General features: G+C 37.6%; 1 protein-coding gene across 1 annotated transcript in view; it reads right to left on the bottom strand.

The window, feature by feature from the left end:
• Window positions 1-16201, bottom strand: part of CACNA1F (calcium voltage-gated channel subunit alpha1 F) — a 365125-nt gene that overhangs the window by 327365 nt on the left and 21559 nt on the right. Inside the window, exon 3 of the mRNA XM_053695830.1 lies at window positions 14187-14292. Coding sequence (XP_053551805.1) covers window positions 14187-14292 — 106 coding nt within the window. The remainder of the gene's footprint in view (window positions 1-14186; window positions 14293-16201) is intronic.

Below are 16201 nucleotides of genomic sequence, written 5' to 3' on the forward strand. Positions count from 1 at the left end.
TGATGTTTTGAGGATGTGTGAGCTACAAAGTCACAGGAAAGTTGGTCAGAATTGATGGCAAGATGAATGCAGTATGTTATCAAACAGAATGCCTCATTTTCCACTTCTTGATTAGAGTTTGAACACTGCTGATTTGCATTCTCAATTCCTTGGATATCTTTTTATATCCCTTTCCAGTTTCATACAGTTCAACTACCTTTTTCCCACAGATCCTTTGACAATTCTTTTTCTTTCCCCATGACTCAGAATCTAGAAACGTCAGTGCAGCAATGGATGAAAGATGCAAGGGTCTGTCAGGAGTCCAGAAACTCATTGACCTTTTATACACACACACTAATTACAAGCAAACAGATCACAGGTGAGGATAGTTACCTTTAATAGCCATTCAAACCCCTTTGTGTCAACTTGTGTGCATTTTATCATGCCAAAATCACCAGGGTATGTAAACTTTTAATCAGATTAATTTGGGTAGTTTCTGTTGTCATTATGATTTAAAAAGAGTAAACACAGTTGATTGATAATAAATGGCTTCAGCCAAACACTAACCATGAGTGAAAGAAAAGTTTTTGTGTTATCATTCATATTCTCTGAAAAATGGCCAAGAAATCATAAATTCTGCCAGGGTATGTAAACTTATGAGCACAACTGTACACACATATACAGACACAAACATGAATACATATATAGAAACACAAATATACAGACAAACACCTATATATACATGTATACACAAACACACATACAGGCACATACATTAATGCATATACAAACACACATACACAGACATATACATAAATGCATAAAAAACACACATATATAGACACACACATGAATACATATACAAAACACACTAGACACACACACATGAATGCATGTACAAAACAAACATATATAGGGGCATATTTATCAAGCTCCGTATAGAGCTTGATGCCCCGTGTTCCGGGCGAGCCTTCATACTCGCCGGAAACAGAAGTTATGAAACAGCGGTCTAGACCGCAGCTCCATAAACTGTCTGCCTGCTCTGAGGCGGCGGACAGAAATCAACCCGATCGAATACGATCAGGTTGATTGACACTTCCTGCTAGCGGCCGATTGGCCGCAAATCTGCAGGGGGGGGCATTGCACCAGCAATGATAAATGCTGACAGCGTATGCTGTCGGCATTTATCGATGTGCAGCGGACATGATCCGCAATATCGGATCATGTCCACTCGCACCATATTAAATAGGCCCCATAGACACACATAAAGGCAAATACAAACACACATATACAGACTAGGGGTGCGCATCTTCACTGGTCTCACGATTTGATTCGATTACGATTATCCTGTCAACTATTCGATTCCGCGATGCATCACGATTACTGCTCATGATTTCCATCAACAAATCCAAGCAGTCAGAAGAACTCCCTTTTTTGTTATCTGCTCTAAACAAAAAAGGACGTTTCCTGCATGTAGCAAAGTCTGAACATATCAGACAACAGAATTTATTTAGAACAGTAAATACTAAATGGCATCAAACTTTTAAGTAGTAGTGCAGTATACTTCTTCTTAAAAGAAAATATTTAAATGTAAATATTAACATGAAGGTCTTAATATGGAGGCAGGGCTGAGATTTGCAGGCTGGATGTGGTCATTTTTTTTAGCACGCAGCAGGTCTAAGAAGTAAAAGGTTCCGTATGCAAGGAATGTTGGGTGAGACTTTCTGCAGAAAGATTTGAGAGGGAGCAATATTCTGTTTTGGTGTGAGACCTAACCCCTGAGGAACTTGGATCAGATGTGCTGCATGAAGGTCTAGGTGCTTGAATTGATTATGTCTGGATGTGAGGTGTGCTATGACAAGAGCCATGTTCTGCATTATGTATTGGTGCGTAAGTTATACTGCAGCTGGGTTGAGCAGGGAATGTATGGTGCAGACTAGACATGGGTACTGGTATTTGGTTGTAAGTCCAGTGGGTGAGATGTGCTGCAGGCAACACTGGAAGGGTAATAGGTCAGAGAAGCTGATATGCTGCAGGTAGTGTTTGGGATTGATGTGTGATGGAGCTGGGAAGGGGGAGGTTGACATAACTAGAACCAGCTATCAGGCGGTGCTGGAGCCAGATATCAGTCATTGCTGTGTTACTGGGCTGTTGTTTTCTCTTGATACATTTATTCAAATGGTACTGGGGGTTATGCACTCCAGTAATTTGTGATGGTTCAGGGCTGTCTTACTGATGTGGTTTACTCTGGTGTTTTGACATACACTTGTGATCATTCAGTTCTGGCATTGTTGTCTTGCAGCACACTGTGTGTGGTTTGATAGGTTAGGCAGGTTCTCTAGATGTTTACCGCAGGGAATTGTAGAGTGTGCCTAATAGTGAGTCACCATGGAAAAAAGTCTGCATGCTCAAACATTATCCCAGGCTCTAATGGGGGCAGTGTTGTTTGACCCTTTCTTCATTATTTTGCCCCCTCCCTGTGACACCCTGCCTGCATCTGTGCTGGGAGAGGGAAGATAGGTCTAATAATACAGCCAATTCATAACTGCTAACAACTAGGAGCTTGGTAGTAAACTGATGCATGCATTGTGCTTTTGGGCAGATTTTGCAATCCCTAGAATGCCTAAAAATAGATGATGATGTTCTTAAAGTGCAGAAACATTTAGGCAGCATATGAACCTTTTCTGATGTAGCAACCACCAGTGTTGTGACCTTCTTTGGTGGGTGTTATATATAGTATATTCACCTGCAGGTGTATGAATTTTCTCCCTGATTTTCCCTTTTTACTTGTGCCTGTTTACCTAACCGTGCTGCTTTTTTATGTCCTGCTTTCCTGGAATTTACATCCTAGCATCTTTATTTATTGCTCTGTCCTACTGCTGCAGATCGACACTTGAAATACATCTTTGGCTGTCAGGGTAAATGATACCATGACGTGTTAAACTGCAAATGATGAGTATTTATTCTAATCTTTATGAAATAGAAATTTAGGTGTTAAAATATCTGCAGTTTTACACTATAATAAATACAGAGAAATTCATAGTATTATTAATATGCTAAAAAAATACAAAACCCATCTGAAAATGCTTTACCGTTGTCTGTATAGGGGACAGAAGCTGGCAAACCTTTGGGTACTACTAGTACATGCTAACTTCCTGACTAGGGAATGTATTTGAGCAGTTTTTTTTTTCTGATCAAAGGCTTGTGAAAATCACGTAATAGCGATCCTGGATGCGAGTCCCCACAATCTGACATCCGTTGATATGTGAAAGGCACAACACACCAGAACTATTACTAACTGTTACCGCAATAACCTTTGTCCCGCGTGCTCTGTTGTGCTTTGTATGGATAATTCCCAAGCAAGATGGAGCGCAGGGTCACGTGATGTTGCATAATAACGTCACTGACCTGAATCGATTCTGTTCTTCAATACATCGATGCAGCATCGTTCAAGGCCGCAGCATCGCAATGCATCAGGGTAACGATTAGTTTCACACAATTCACAAATACAGACACAAACACCTGAATATATATAAAAAACACAAATATACAGACACACACACATGAATGCAAATACAAACACACATAGACAAACACACATATACAGACACACACATGAATACATTTAAAAAAAACATGCGTATTGTTATTATAGTAGATCTGCCAAATGATTGTTTAATAATTGGCATTGATCTTCTTAAGCAATTAAGTACCGTAATTGATTGCATAAATAATATTATTTGGTTGCAAGTCAAAAGACCTATTAATTATGAACGGTCCAGCATACCTCACACCAGACATAACTGTCATGTGATGGAAGAGAAGCCAGATGCTGTTGAAATTCATTTTAGGAATAGTTCTGTATCTGAAATAACTGTCTTACAAATAGATGATCAGACTCCCCTAAGTGGCTCTGACTCCCCTAAGCTCAATGGTGCCGCACTCGTGTAAACTTCTTGAGACATGAAGTTACTTCTGAAGGGTTAAATCCCCAGAAGAAAAAGGTTGAAGCCATAATAAATTCTAAGAACCCAACTAACTTAAAGAAATTAAGATCATTCCTGGGTATGACAAATTATTCTCACAAATTTATTGATAATTATGCAGAATTAGCTAAACCACTGCTACATCTTCTTAAGAAGGATGTGATATGGCACTGGAGTGAGGCTCAAGAGACAGCCATAAGAAACCTGAAGAGGAAACTCACTCAAGCACCTTGCTTTGCTTACCCTGAAGGTTACACGGATGTAAGCATGATTGCTCTTTTTACCAAAAACACGATAATTTAAGCAGCCATTGCTTATGTGAGCAAAACTTTATCCCCAGGGGAAATAAAATTTAGTGATTGCGAAAAAGCTCTCTTATCTACTGTATGGGCTCTACAAAATTTCCGCAGTTATATACAGGGCAAGAAAATTATTGTAGAAACCGCCCACCAGCCTTTGCTATATCTGCAAAGTGAGAGAATAAGAGATGGGAACCTGTCCAATAGCTGCATAACAGCTTGGACTCTTTCCTTACAAGGTTAGCCTTTAGAAATTCGCTATAAGCAAAAAAAAAATAAAAAAATCAAGTTGCACAGGGGCTTGCTGAGCTCCATGATTGTACTGCTAAAGATCATGGGGAAGATTTAATAGAAGATGATTTCCTGGAGGAACAATTGCTTTCCCTCTATAAAATATACAATGAGGACCAGTGTCAAACATTACCTTGGGTATATGTTGATGGTTGTTCTTACCATGCCACTATTGATAATCAGAGCAGATTAGTTGCTGGCATTGGTATAGCTTGGGCAAATGGATCCCCAAATATTTCTGTAGGATTCAACATTGGACCAAGATCCAGTCAAGTAGCAAAACTCACTGCTAATTTAAAAACCATTGAAATGGCTATTGAACAAGGTATTCATGAATTTGTGATCATTACTGACTCAAATTATGTGCGTGACAGTTTTGTTGACTACCTGCCAACTTGGAAAAGAAATGGAATGCAGAAAACTAACAACAAACCAGTCAAACATGGTAAGTTGTTCTGCAAGATTGATAAATGAGTGGTTTCCAATGGGTTAACCATACACTGGAAAAAGACCAAGGGTCATTCCAGAATTCAAGGTCCTGAAAAGGAAGGCAATGATCTTGCAGATTAATTAGCCAAACAAGGAGCCATAACTGGAGAGTTTCTCAATATTGACCACTTAATGGGTGCAATTCACGTAGAAGCCATCACCAGAAATCAGGCTAAACAACAAAGTGAGCCTAACTTGGTACAATGGAGTCAGAATTCTCCTAGTGAGGACCTGATCACTAGTCAAAAAGAAGACCCCATTATGGTTATCTTCTATAAACACATACAAGACCCTGAAAACAACCCCATCTCAAAAGATGACTGTATTGGTAAGGAAGATCTTAGAATCTTAATGAAATCCAAATCACAATTCAAATTACAGGATGGTTTGTTAATTAGAACCTCCAAAACAGGTATCCAACAATGGGTGGTACCTACCTAGTTCAGGGGTCTCATGCTTCATCATGCCCACGATGCTCCCACATCTGGCCAACGTGGTGCCAAAATAACATATTAAATAACATATTAAATGTTGCATGACTATGCCTTTTGGCCACATATGTTGAAAGATATTCAAACCTACTGTCAAGGTTGTTTAATCTGTCCACAGTTCCAACCCACTGTGCCAATGCATAGAGCACCATTGCAGAAAAGGGGGATGGTAATGCCATGGTCAGATATACAAATTGGTTTTTTTGGTCCAGTAACTAGGTCATCAAGAGGTAACAGGTACATGTTGACAGTAACATGTCTATTCACTAAATGGGAAGAAAATGAGTGCACCTAACAATAGTGCTGAAACATGTGCAGCATTGCTCATCAACCACGTGTTTTCCAGATTTGGTTTACCCGAGCGAGTCAAATCCGATCGGGGGACCCACTTCACTAGGTAAGTGATGATCAAAATGTGGAAAATACCAGGGGTTAAAAGAAAGCTGCATATAGAGCTGCCTCTAGTGGTGGTGTAGAATGTTACAACCAGTCCTTTGTGAAAATCCTCAAACAGTTTGTGAGAGAAACAGGTAAGGACTGGGATGTAAAATTACCTCTAGTCCTAATGGCATTAAGAGCAACTCCAAGTAGTGTTACTAAGATGTCACCTTTTGAACTGATGACTGGTAGAAGAATGGTTCTACCTCAACATTTACTGTACCGTACATCAGACCAGAATTTAATAAATGCTGCTACGACACATCAATATGTGGAAAATTTAAGAAAGCATCTGCAATATGCTTTTGCTCAAAGGAATATACAGAAGGTAGCAACTGCTGCTAAAACGTATTATGACCTCAAGACTTCCAAAAAGGAATATGAAATTAATGATAAAGTTAGTCTTTATAACTTTGGAAGAGATCAAGTCAAGGAGAGGAAGTTTCTTCACTCATGGAAGGGTCCTTTTGTCATTACTGACAAAAAAATTCCAGTTGCCTATCTCAGCAGTGCCTCCAATAAAATGTTGATACGTCTCAGGAGTGTCCTCCAGTAATGTTGGTGTATTTATCAGCAGCAATTGCAACCAACATGTTACATATTGTAAATATGAATATTAATAATTAATAGCAGTATAAAATTATTGCCAGCGATATCTCCAATTAATATAGCAGAATCTTGTCAATACACTTCAGTAAGATGTTAAATCTCTGTAGTGTACCCCAAAATAAACACTATTGAGATATCTATTAATTTGCCAAACAATATTATTATTAAAATTAATATTTAATCTCAATATAAAATATTCCTAAATTCCAATCAGTTCATCTTTATATACACCTTGATTATATTTATGTAGTAGCTGAATATCACCTATGACCAGTTATATCTATCAATTGATACAATATTAGAATACAAAGCAGGCTGTAGAGATATTTAGATGAATTACTATTCACTAGATAACCTTAACTCGAAATGAATCACTTAACAAACATCCTACATTAATTTTACCAGAACAATTTGCATTTAACCAGCAACACTTAGTACTTTGCCAAAATATGGACTACTAACTTAACAATGCTTAGTTAACAATATAACCAATATATCACAGTAACTCAAACAAATTTATAAATATTATTGACTGACCCTTTTCTCAATAATAATTTTACTTAGCTCTAGAATATTTAATATATGAAATGCACTGGTCTATTTAATATCAGCGTTGCAACTATAAAGTACCCCTTTAAATACCAGCTTCAATTAAACTACAGCAATAAAGGATATGTTTGCTTTAAAACATTAAAAATATAAAACAACTGCTAATACATTACCAGTAACCAATATGAGAGTTCAATGTTCCAGATAACTCTATTGTCATTTGTGGGGAAATATTGCATCAGTTTTGGAAGAGAATTAAGCTCAATAATCTCTTATCCAGAAATAGGGTCCCAACAGGATTTGTTTTACAGAAAACTGTGTTTCCACACTCACGTTCCTGTGTAAGTAAAATGGCAGCAAGGCAGGATTGCAACAAGGACCACAGGCATGGCTTAGTCAGTCACCAAAATAAGCAGCAAAAGGCCCTTCTCTCTCTGTGCAAAGAGCTTTTGTCAGAGACTAGACTCCTCCCCATTTCGTAATCACCCAAAATAATATGGATATGCCCTTTGAGCCGGAGCTCACCTCTCATAGGTTACTGGGAAGTGTAGCTCCCCTAACAGCCAAATCTTTTGGCTGTAGTACTGGTTTTAGTCCATCTTGGGAACAACAACAGGAATGGGAATGAGACATGTACATTTTTAAAATATTTTTTTTCTCGATTACAGGGATATACAGGGAGTGCAGAATTATTAGGCAAGTTGTATTTTTGAGGATTAATTTTATTATTGAACAACAACCATGTTCTCAATGAACCCAAAAAACTCATTAATATCAAAGCTGAATAGTTTTGGAAGTAGTTTTTAGTTTGTTTTTAGTTATAGCTATTTTAGGGGGATATCTGTGTGTGCAGGTGACTATTACTGTGCATAATTATTAGGTAACTTAACAAAAAACAAATATATACCCATTTCAATTATTTATTTTTACCAGTGAAACCAATATAACATCTCAACATTCACAAATATACATTTCTGACATTCAAAAACAAAACAAAAACAAATCAGTGACCAATATAGCCACCTTTCTTTGCAAGGACACTCAAAAGCCTGCCATCCATGGATTCTGTCTGTTTTGATCTGTTCACCATCAACATTGCGTGCAGCAGCAACCACAGCCTCCCAGACACTGTTCAGAGAGGTGTACTGTTTTCCCTCCTTGTAAATCTCACATTTGATGATGGACCACAGGTTCTCAATGGGGTTCAGATCAGGTGAACAAGGAGGCCATGTCATTAGATTTTCTTCTTTTATACCCTTTCTTGTCAGCCACGCTGTGGAGTACTTGGACGTGTGTGATGGAGCATTGTCCTGCATGAAAATCATGTTTTTCTTGAAGGATGCATACTTCTTCCTGTACCACTGCTTGAAGAAGGTGTCTTCCAGAAACTGGCAGTAGGACTGGGAGTTGAGCTTGACTCCATCCTCAACCCGAAAAGGCCCCACAAGCTCATCTTTGATGATACCAGCCCAAACCAGTACTCCACCTCCACCTTGCTGGCGTCTGAGTTGGACTGGAGCTCTCTGCCCTTTACCAATCCAGCCACGGGCCCATCCATCTGGCCCATCAAGACTCACTCTCATTTCATCAGTCCATAAAACCTTAGAAAAATCAGTCTTGAGATATTTCTTGGCCCAGTCTTGACGTTTCAGCTTGTGTGTCTTGTTCAGTGGTGGGTGGTCGTCTTTCAGCCTTTCTTACCTTGGCCATGTCTCTGAGTATTGCACACCTTGTGCTTTTGGGCACTCCAGTGATGTTGCAGCTCTGAAATATGGCCAAACTGGTGGCAAGTGGCATCTTGGCAGCTGCACGCTTGACTTTTCTCAGTTCATGGGCAGTTATTTTGCGCCTTGGTTTTTCCACACGCTTCTTGCGACCCTGTTGACTATTTTGAATGAAACGTTTGATTGTTCAATGATCACGCTTCAGAAGCTTTGCAATTTTAAGAGTGCTGCATCCCTCTGCAAGATATCTCACTATTTTTGACTTTTCTGAGCCTGTCAAGTCCTTCTTTTGACCCATTTTGCCAAAGGAAAGGAAGTTGCCTAATAATTATGCACACCTGATATAGGGTGTTGATGTCATTAGACCACACCCCTTCTCATTACAGAGATGCACATCACCTAATATGCTTAATTGGTAGTAGGCTTTCGAGCCTATACAGCTTGGAGTAAGACAACATGCATAAAGAGGATGATGTGGTCAAAATACTCATTTGCCTAATAATTCTGCACTCCCTGTATATATTTATAAAATATCTATTTAATGCCCTCATAATTTCCTAGCCTTAATAAACTATTTGTTCATATGATGTGGGCTATCTAATATAATTTAGCATGTATTTTTGAGACTAAACATGGGTACACTTAGAATATATATATATATATATATATATATATATATATATATATATATATATGATATATATCTCCTACTATTTTATATCATATATATAGTCTGTAAGTAGCAGTCTGATGTGATTAATCATATAGCTATATTAATAAGTCATTATATTCTTAATTATTTGCTCTTCATAGAATCATATCATTTAATATCCTGGTATTACATTGCATTTTTGAGCATATCTCTATAATCCATACATACCTGCAAAAGAATTTTGTTGGAACCAATATCACCATAGATATATACATATATTTAACTTCATTATTATTGACTATATAATATATATATATATATATATATATATATATATATATATATATATATATATATATATATTTTATTTGAACTCATTCCTTAATAAGGTATAGGAATATGGTCTCATATCTATGATTATATGATTATAGTCACTGGGCAATTTATCTAGTATGTATTTATTTCAAAACCTCATTTTCACACCAGATTATGAAACTAAGAAAAATAAATGTAGTTTTATTCTGACACAGTTAAACATTTTAAATTCACCAATGCAGCTACCCACTGAATACAGCACACACTTATCTAATATATATTTAAGTTTTAAGATTTTAATTCTTATATAGATTCTAGCTTACACAGGGTTAAATATACTTTTAAAGTTTCTCCTGCTATTTTCCATAGAGACGTAGGTCTGAGCTTCGTGTATTTAAACTCAGCATAGGGTAATTAACACTTTGATGATAAGGCCCACATTCCCTGAGAATTTTTGTATATTCAAATATCAGTTCAGACTGAACGTCTGTTGTCTACAGGGGGCATCCTGAATTAGTTAAGTATCAGGGCAATTATTTTAATTTAGTTATTTAGAAATACATCAAAGTGCAGTCTGTATATTGAGTGTAGAGAGGGGTCTGGGCTGAAAAGTCTGATTTTAGAATTTAATGCAACTTACATTAGCCAGATTTTCATATACAAATTATATCTTTCTTTACATCATATATGTATGTATGTAAATATATGTATTACATAATGCAACTCACCTATTCCCTGATAATATACAGACACAGACACACGAATGCAAATACAAACACACATATACAGACCCACATAAATAAACATACAAGTACACAAATACAGACACAAACACAGGAACACATATAAAAAACACAAATATACAGACACACACACATGAATGCAAATACAAACACACATATACAGACCCATATGAATAAACATACAAGTACACAAATACAGACACAAACACATGAATACATATAAAAAACACACATGAATGCAAATACAAACACACATATACAGACACACACATGAATACATCTAGTAAGTTCCCACGGGAAGAGTGCCCTAAATTCCTTGTGTATTTGTTTGATAAATTTTGTTTGAAATATTGTATCATTGTTGTACTTTTATCTTTTGTACACATTGACAGCGCTGCAGAATTTGTTGGAGTTTTATAAATAAAGTATAATAATAATAGTAATAAAAAAACATAACGTATTCTTACCTGATAAATTATTCATTTTCTTGGTGGTGAGAGTCCACGATTCATAACTGTTGGGAATTCCTCATCTGTCCACCAGGTGGAGGCAAAGACACCCTACACCAAGAGATTTTATATCCCTCCTACTTCCCTGTACCTCACGGTACAAACTTAATTGCTCCCAACTAAAAAGAAAAAAAATAGAAGGTTTTTGGACTTTCACCACCAAGAAAGAAAGGAATTTATCAGGTAAGAATAAATTATGTTTTCTTTCTAAGGTTGTGAGAGTCCATGATTCCTTACTGTTGTGAATCAATAACCAAGCTGTGGAGTCCACGTACAATGGGAGGGACAAATAGGAAAGGCAGGCAGTAGTAGACATTGAATGAGTTGAGTGAGCTGTAATATGTAAAGGTGGCCTCCAAGTAAGCCCTAAGGATCAGACTCTTTAACCAAGAAGCTAAAGTTACAGAAGCAGCCTTCTGGCCCCTACATTTGCCAGATAACATAACGAATGAACTAGAGGAATTACGAAAATCCTTAGTAGTTGCAGATAGAACTTTAATGCCCTGATGACAACCAAATTATGCCGCAATCTCTACTTGGAAGATTTTGGATTTGGACAAAAAGACGGAACTACAATTTCTTAAATAATATTTTAAGAATAAACCATCTTTGGTAAAAAACTGGACAAACTACATAAAACTGCTTCATTCTGTTGAAACACCAGATACAGAGGATTACAAGAAAGGGCTAACAATTGAGATACCCTTCTAGCTGAAGAAATAGAAAACTAAAAGTTGGAAGATAAAAGCTGAAGGTGCAAAGAATGCATGGGTTCAAATTGTGGAGATTATAAAACTCTTAGTACCAAATTAAGACTCCATGGTGGAGAAATTGGTATGATCACAGGTCTAATTCTAACCAAGGCCTGAACAAAGGCTTGAATATCTGGACGTCGAGTCAACTTTCTATGTAAAAGGACAGAAAGCACAGAAATATGCCCTTTCAAAGTACTGGTCAACAAACCCTTGTCTAATTCATCTTGAAGAAATTATTAAATACTAATATAGCCAATAGTGGTTAAACTTAATGTTCCCCAGTACTGTTAAGAGACACTGTAGTACAATTGTCACAGACTTGTCATCAATAGGCTATGATGTAAACTTCTAAATGTAGCCTGGGGGCTGTGTGAACAAAGTTCTTACCCAGTGACTGCCCACTCCCCTGATCGTACCCTGAATTAAATGAAGGATTCACTAGAGAACCCATCCAGTACTGTAAAATACAGTAGAGGGAGTGCATCATTAGGCCTTAAAGAAGGAGGGTAAAGACCAGTCCCATCGAAACTAGAGGCAAGCTTGTGATCACAACTCAAACAGGAGAATTACATAGCACAGCCATTACTCTCCTATATACCTCTCTTCTAAGTTTCACCTTATGAGGGAAATAAAGGATTAAAAAGAAAATCCTGAGCACCACTATCTTCACCAGCTCCTAGAGAGGCAAAGAAAGACTGGAATTTACAGGGAAGTAGGAGATATATTAAAGCTCTTGTTGTAGGGTGACTTTGCCTCCTCCTGGAGGACAGGTGATGAATTCCCAACAGTAAGGAATCGTGGACTCTCACCACCTAAGAAATAAAACACATATACAGACATGAATACATATAAAAACACACTTGAATATATATACAAACACACATATACAGACACATGTGTTATGAGATGCTTATTCTATTTTCTTTATTTTATATGTTTAACCAAACTTTTCCTTTTCTTTTACTGAAGTCTTCTCTGAAACTGCAGATATATTACTTCTGTATTTCCCAGCAATTCACTTATAACCTAATAAGCTACGTATCTGCATTTTTCGTTCGAACAACTTGCTTCTAACCTAATAAGTTACACAAACATATAACTTTGTTTTGGCTTTTTCTCATAGATTGTTTTCTAAATGTCTTAAAATCAAGGCCTCTTTGTCTAGTATTATTTTTCCACCCCAATTAGCCTCTGGCCAAATTCCAAGAAAGCATATCTTACTAATTCTAATATAGAGAACCTGTTTTTTTAGCAACCACTAATCACGTGAGATTTATTAGCCAATTATCATCAGCCAATTAGCTCTCTGCTTTGTAAGGAACTGTAATAGTATAAAAATGCATGTAGATGAAAATGTGTTAGTCTTGCGTTGCTGTGTTTTTGTGCTAGGACACTGTTGCAACAGTGTAATAAAGATTACCTCTCCTGAGGTGAGCCCTTGTTTGATAAATATCTGGTCTGGACCTCTTATTACTGCAATTGAGACGAGCTCACTCACGACATATGGATACATATACAAAACAAACATATACAGATACACACATGAATGCATGTACAAACACACATATACAGACATACACTTACACATGAATGCATATACAAAAACATATATACAGATGTATACATGAATGCATAAGCAATCACACATAAGTACATATATAATACACACATATACAGACATGCACATAAATACATATACAAAGCACACATATACAGACGCACACATAAATGCATATACAAACACACATATACAGAAGCACACATAAATACATATACAAACACACATATACAGAAGCACACATAAATGCATATACAAACACACATATAGAGACACACATAAATACATATACAAAACACACATATACAAACATACACATGAATGCATATACAAACACACATATACAGACGCACACATGAATGCATGTATAAACACACATATAAAGACACACACATAAATTCATATACACAAAACACATTTACAGACACACACATGAATACATATACAAACACACATATAAAGAAACACACACGAATGCATATAGAAACACACATATAAAGACACACACATATACAGACATACATGAATGGATATACAAAATACACATATGCAGACACACATGAATGCATATACAAACACACATATAAAGACACACACATAAATACATTATAAACGCATATACAGACACACACAAATGAATATACAAAACACACATATACAGACACACATGGATACATATACAGGCACACACAAATGAATATACAAAACACACGTATACAGACACACATAAATACATATACACACATAAACAGATACACACACACACGTGTAAGCACAGATTGGACACACATTTTCTCACCAGGTTGTGGTTAGCAACGTTGGAATCATCCTCTGGGAAGGGAATGTAGACACCCAATGCTACACAGTTGGCAAATATAGTCATCAGAATGAGGATATCAAATGGTCTGAGAGAGAAGAGTTAAGGAATACAGCAAGACCTCGCACTTAGGACCCCACACATCCTACAATGACATGCATAAAGACATTACACTATATGTATGTACTATGTATGACCCACACATTTCACAAATGGCAGCTCCCATCACAGGAACCGTATTAGCTGCAATGTAAATGGCTGAGCCTTGTGTGTACTCACATCAGGGTGATATTATGAGACAATGGGGCCGATTTACCAATGTCTGGCAGACATGATACGCTGTAGCGTATCATGTCCGCCAGGCGTCGCTGAATGCCGACAGCATATGCTGTCGGCATCTAACATTGCACAAGCAGTTCTGGTGAACTGCTTGTGCAATGCCGCCCCCTGCAGATTTGCAAACAATTGGCTGCTAGCAGGGGGTGTCAATCAACCCAATCGTATAGGATCAGGCAGATTGATGTCCGCAGCCTCAGAGGCAGCGGACCAGTTAAGGAGCAGCGGTCTTAAGACCGCTGCTACATAACTGCTGTTTCCGGCGAGTCTAAAGGCATCAGGGGCCATTCTACCCTTGATAAATCGGCCCCAATGAATCCCATTACTGTCACTAATGCTGGTTGACCATACTGTACCTTCCACTGTATATGTTCACCCATTCTCTTTCTTTTTAATTTTTTGAGGTTCACACTATCCGCCTCTTCTCCCCTGTAACTCTCCGTGTTGCTGTTAACTATCGGCCCCCTGGCCCAGGACACAATTTGCACACTTCCTCTCTTGTAACGTCCCTTCTCTCATAATAGTGGATTACAACACACCGTTGACAATTCTAACATGCCTGCTGCCTCTAAACTTTTATCTCCTACCACCTCTTTTGGTCTGTCCAAGTGGACAACATCTTCTACCCACTGTGAGGGCAATTCAATTGACCTGGTCTTCACCAATCTCTGTGCCATTTACAACTTCTCTAACTTCCCCTTTTCACTATTTGATTAATAAAATTCCATAACGTTTTGGTTCCTATAGGAACTTTTATCAAATGGAACAAATTGAAAGGTGACATAATTCTGAGGTTTAAATAGATCTACATATTGAGATATAAACACTGCACCAATCAGAACAAACTAAAGTCAGAATTATTTAATAAATTAAACTTTTATATACATATAGGCTCTGCCTTGTGACCATTCCATTGCTTAACCCATTGATACTTAGAAAGATTGGACTGCCTGCCTGTTACTGACCCCTACTCTGCCTTGTGACCATTCCATTGCTTAACCCATTGATATTTAGAAAGATTGGACTGCCTGCCTGTTACTGACCCCTACTCTGCCTTGTGACCATTCCATTGCTTAACCCTTTGATACTCAGAAAGATTAGACTGCCTGCCTGTTGCTGACCCCTGCTCTGCCTTGTGACCATTCCATTGCTTAACACTTTGATTCTCAGAAAGACTGGACTGCCTGCCTGTGACTGAACCCTGCTCTGCCTTGTGTCCATCCCTTTTGCTTAGCTCTTTTTGTTTCTCAGGAGCTAGTACTGCTTGCTTGCTTTTGAGCCCTACTCGGCTCTGTGACCTTCTCCTTGTTATCCCTTTGTTGCTCAGATTATTGTCGGACTTTAGCTTTTCCTGTCCTACCCCATTCCCTCAATCCTTTAAATCTAGTTCTGGGGTTCTTCCTTATCTTTCCACTTGATGCTGGGATAAGAAGACTTCTGGCCAGGATTGATCTGATAAGGAAATATCCCACGAACATTACAGAGAGACAGTCCATTTTAGTAGCAGTTTTGTACATATGTGTATTGCAAAACTGCTACTATTCAAAATGAAAATGCATTGATGCACATTTCCAGTTTGAGTTTTATAGCCCTTTAAAAAATTCACTGTTAGGACAAGAAACCAAAACAAACAAAAAACTATTTGTTCTTAGTACTGTGAC

The sequence above is a fragment of the Bombina bombina genome, chromosome 12 (assembly GCF_027579735.1).
Source record: "Bombina bombina isolate aBomBom1 chromosome 12, aBomBom1.pri, whole genome shotgun sequence".
Classification (NCBI taxonomy): Eukaryota; Metazoa; Chordata; class Amphibia; order Anura; family Bombinatoridae; genus Bombina; species Bombina bombina.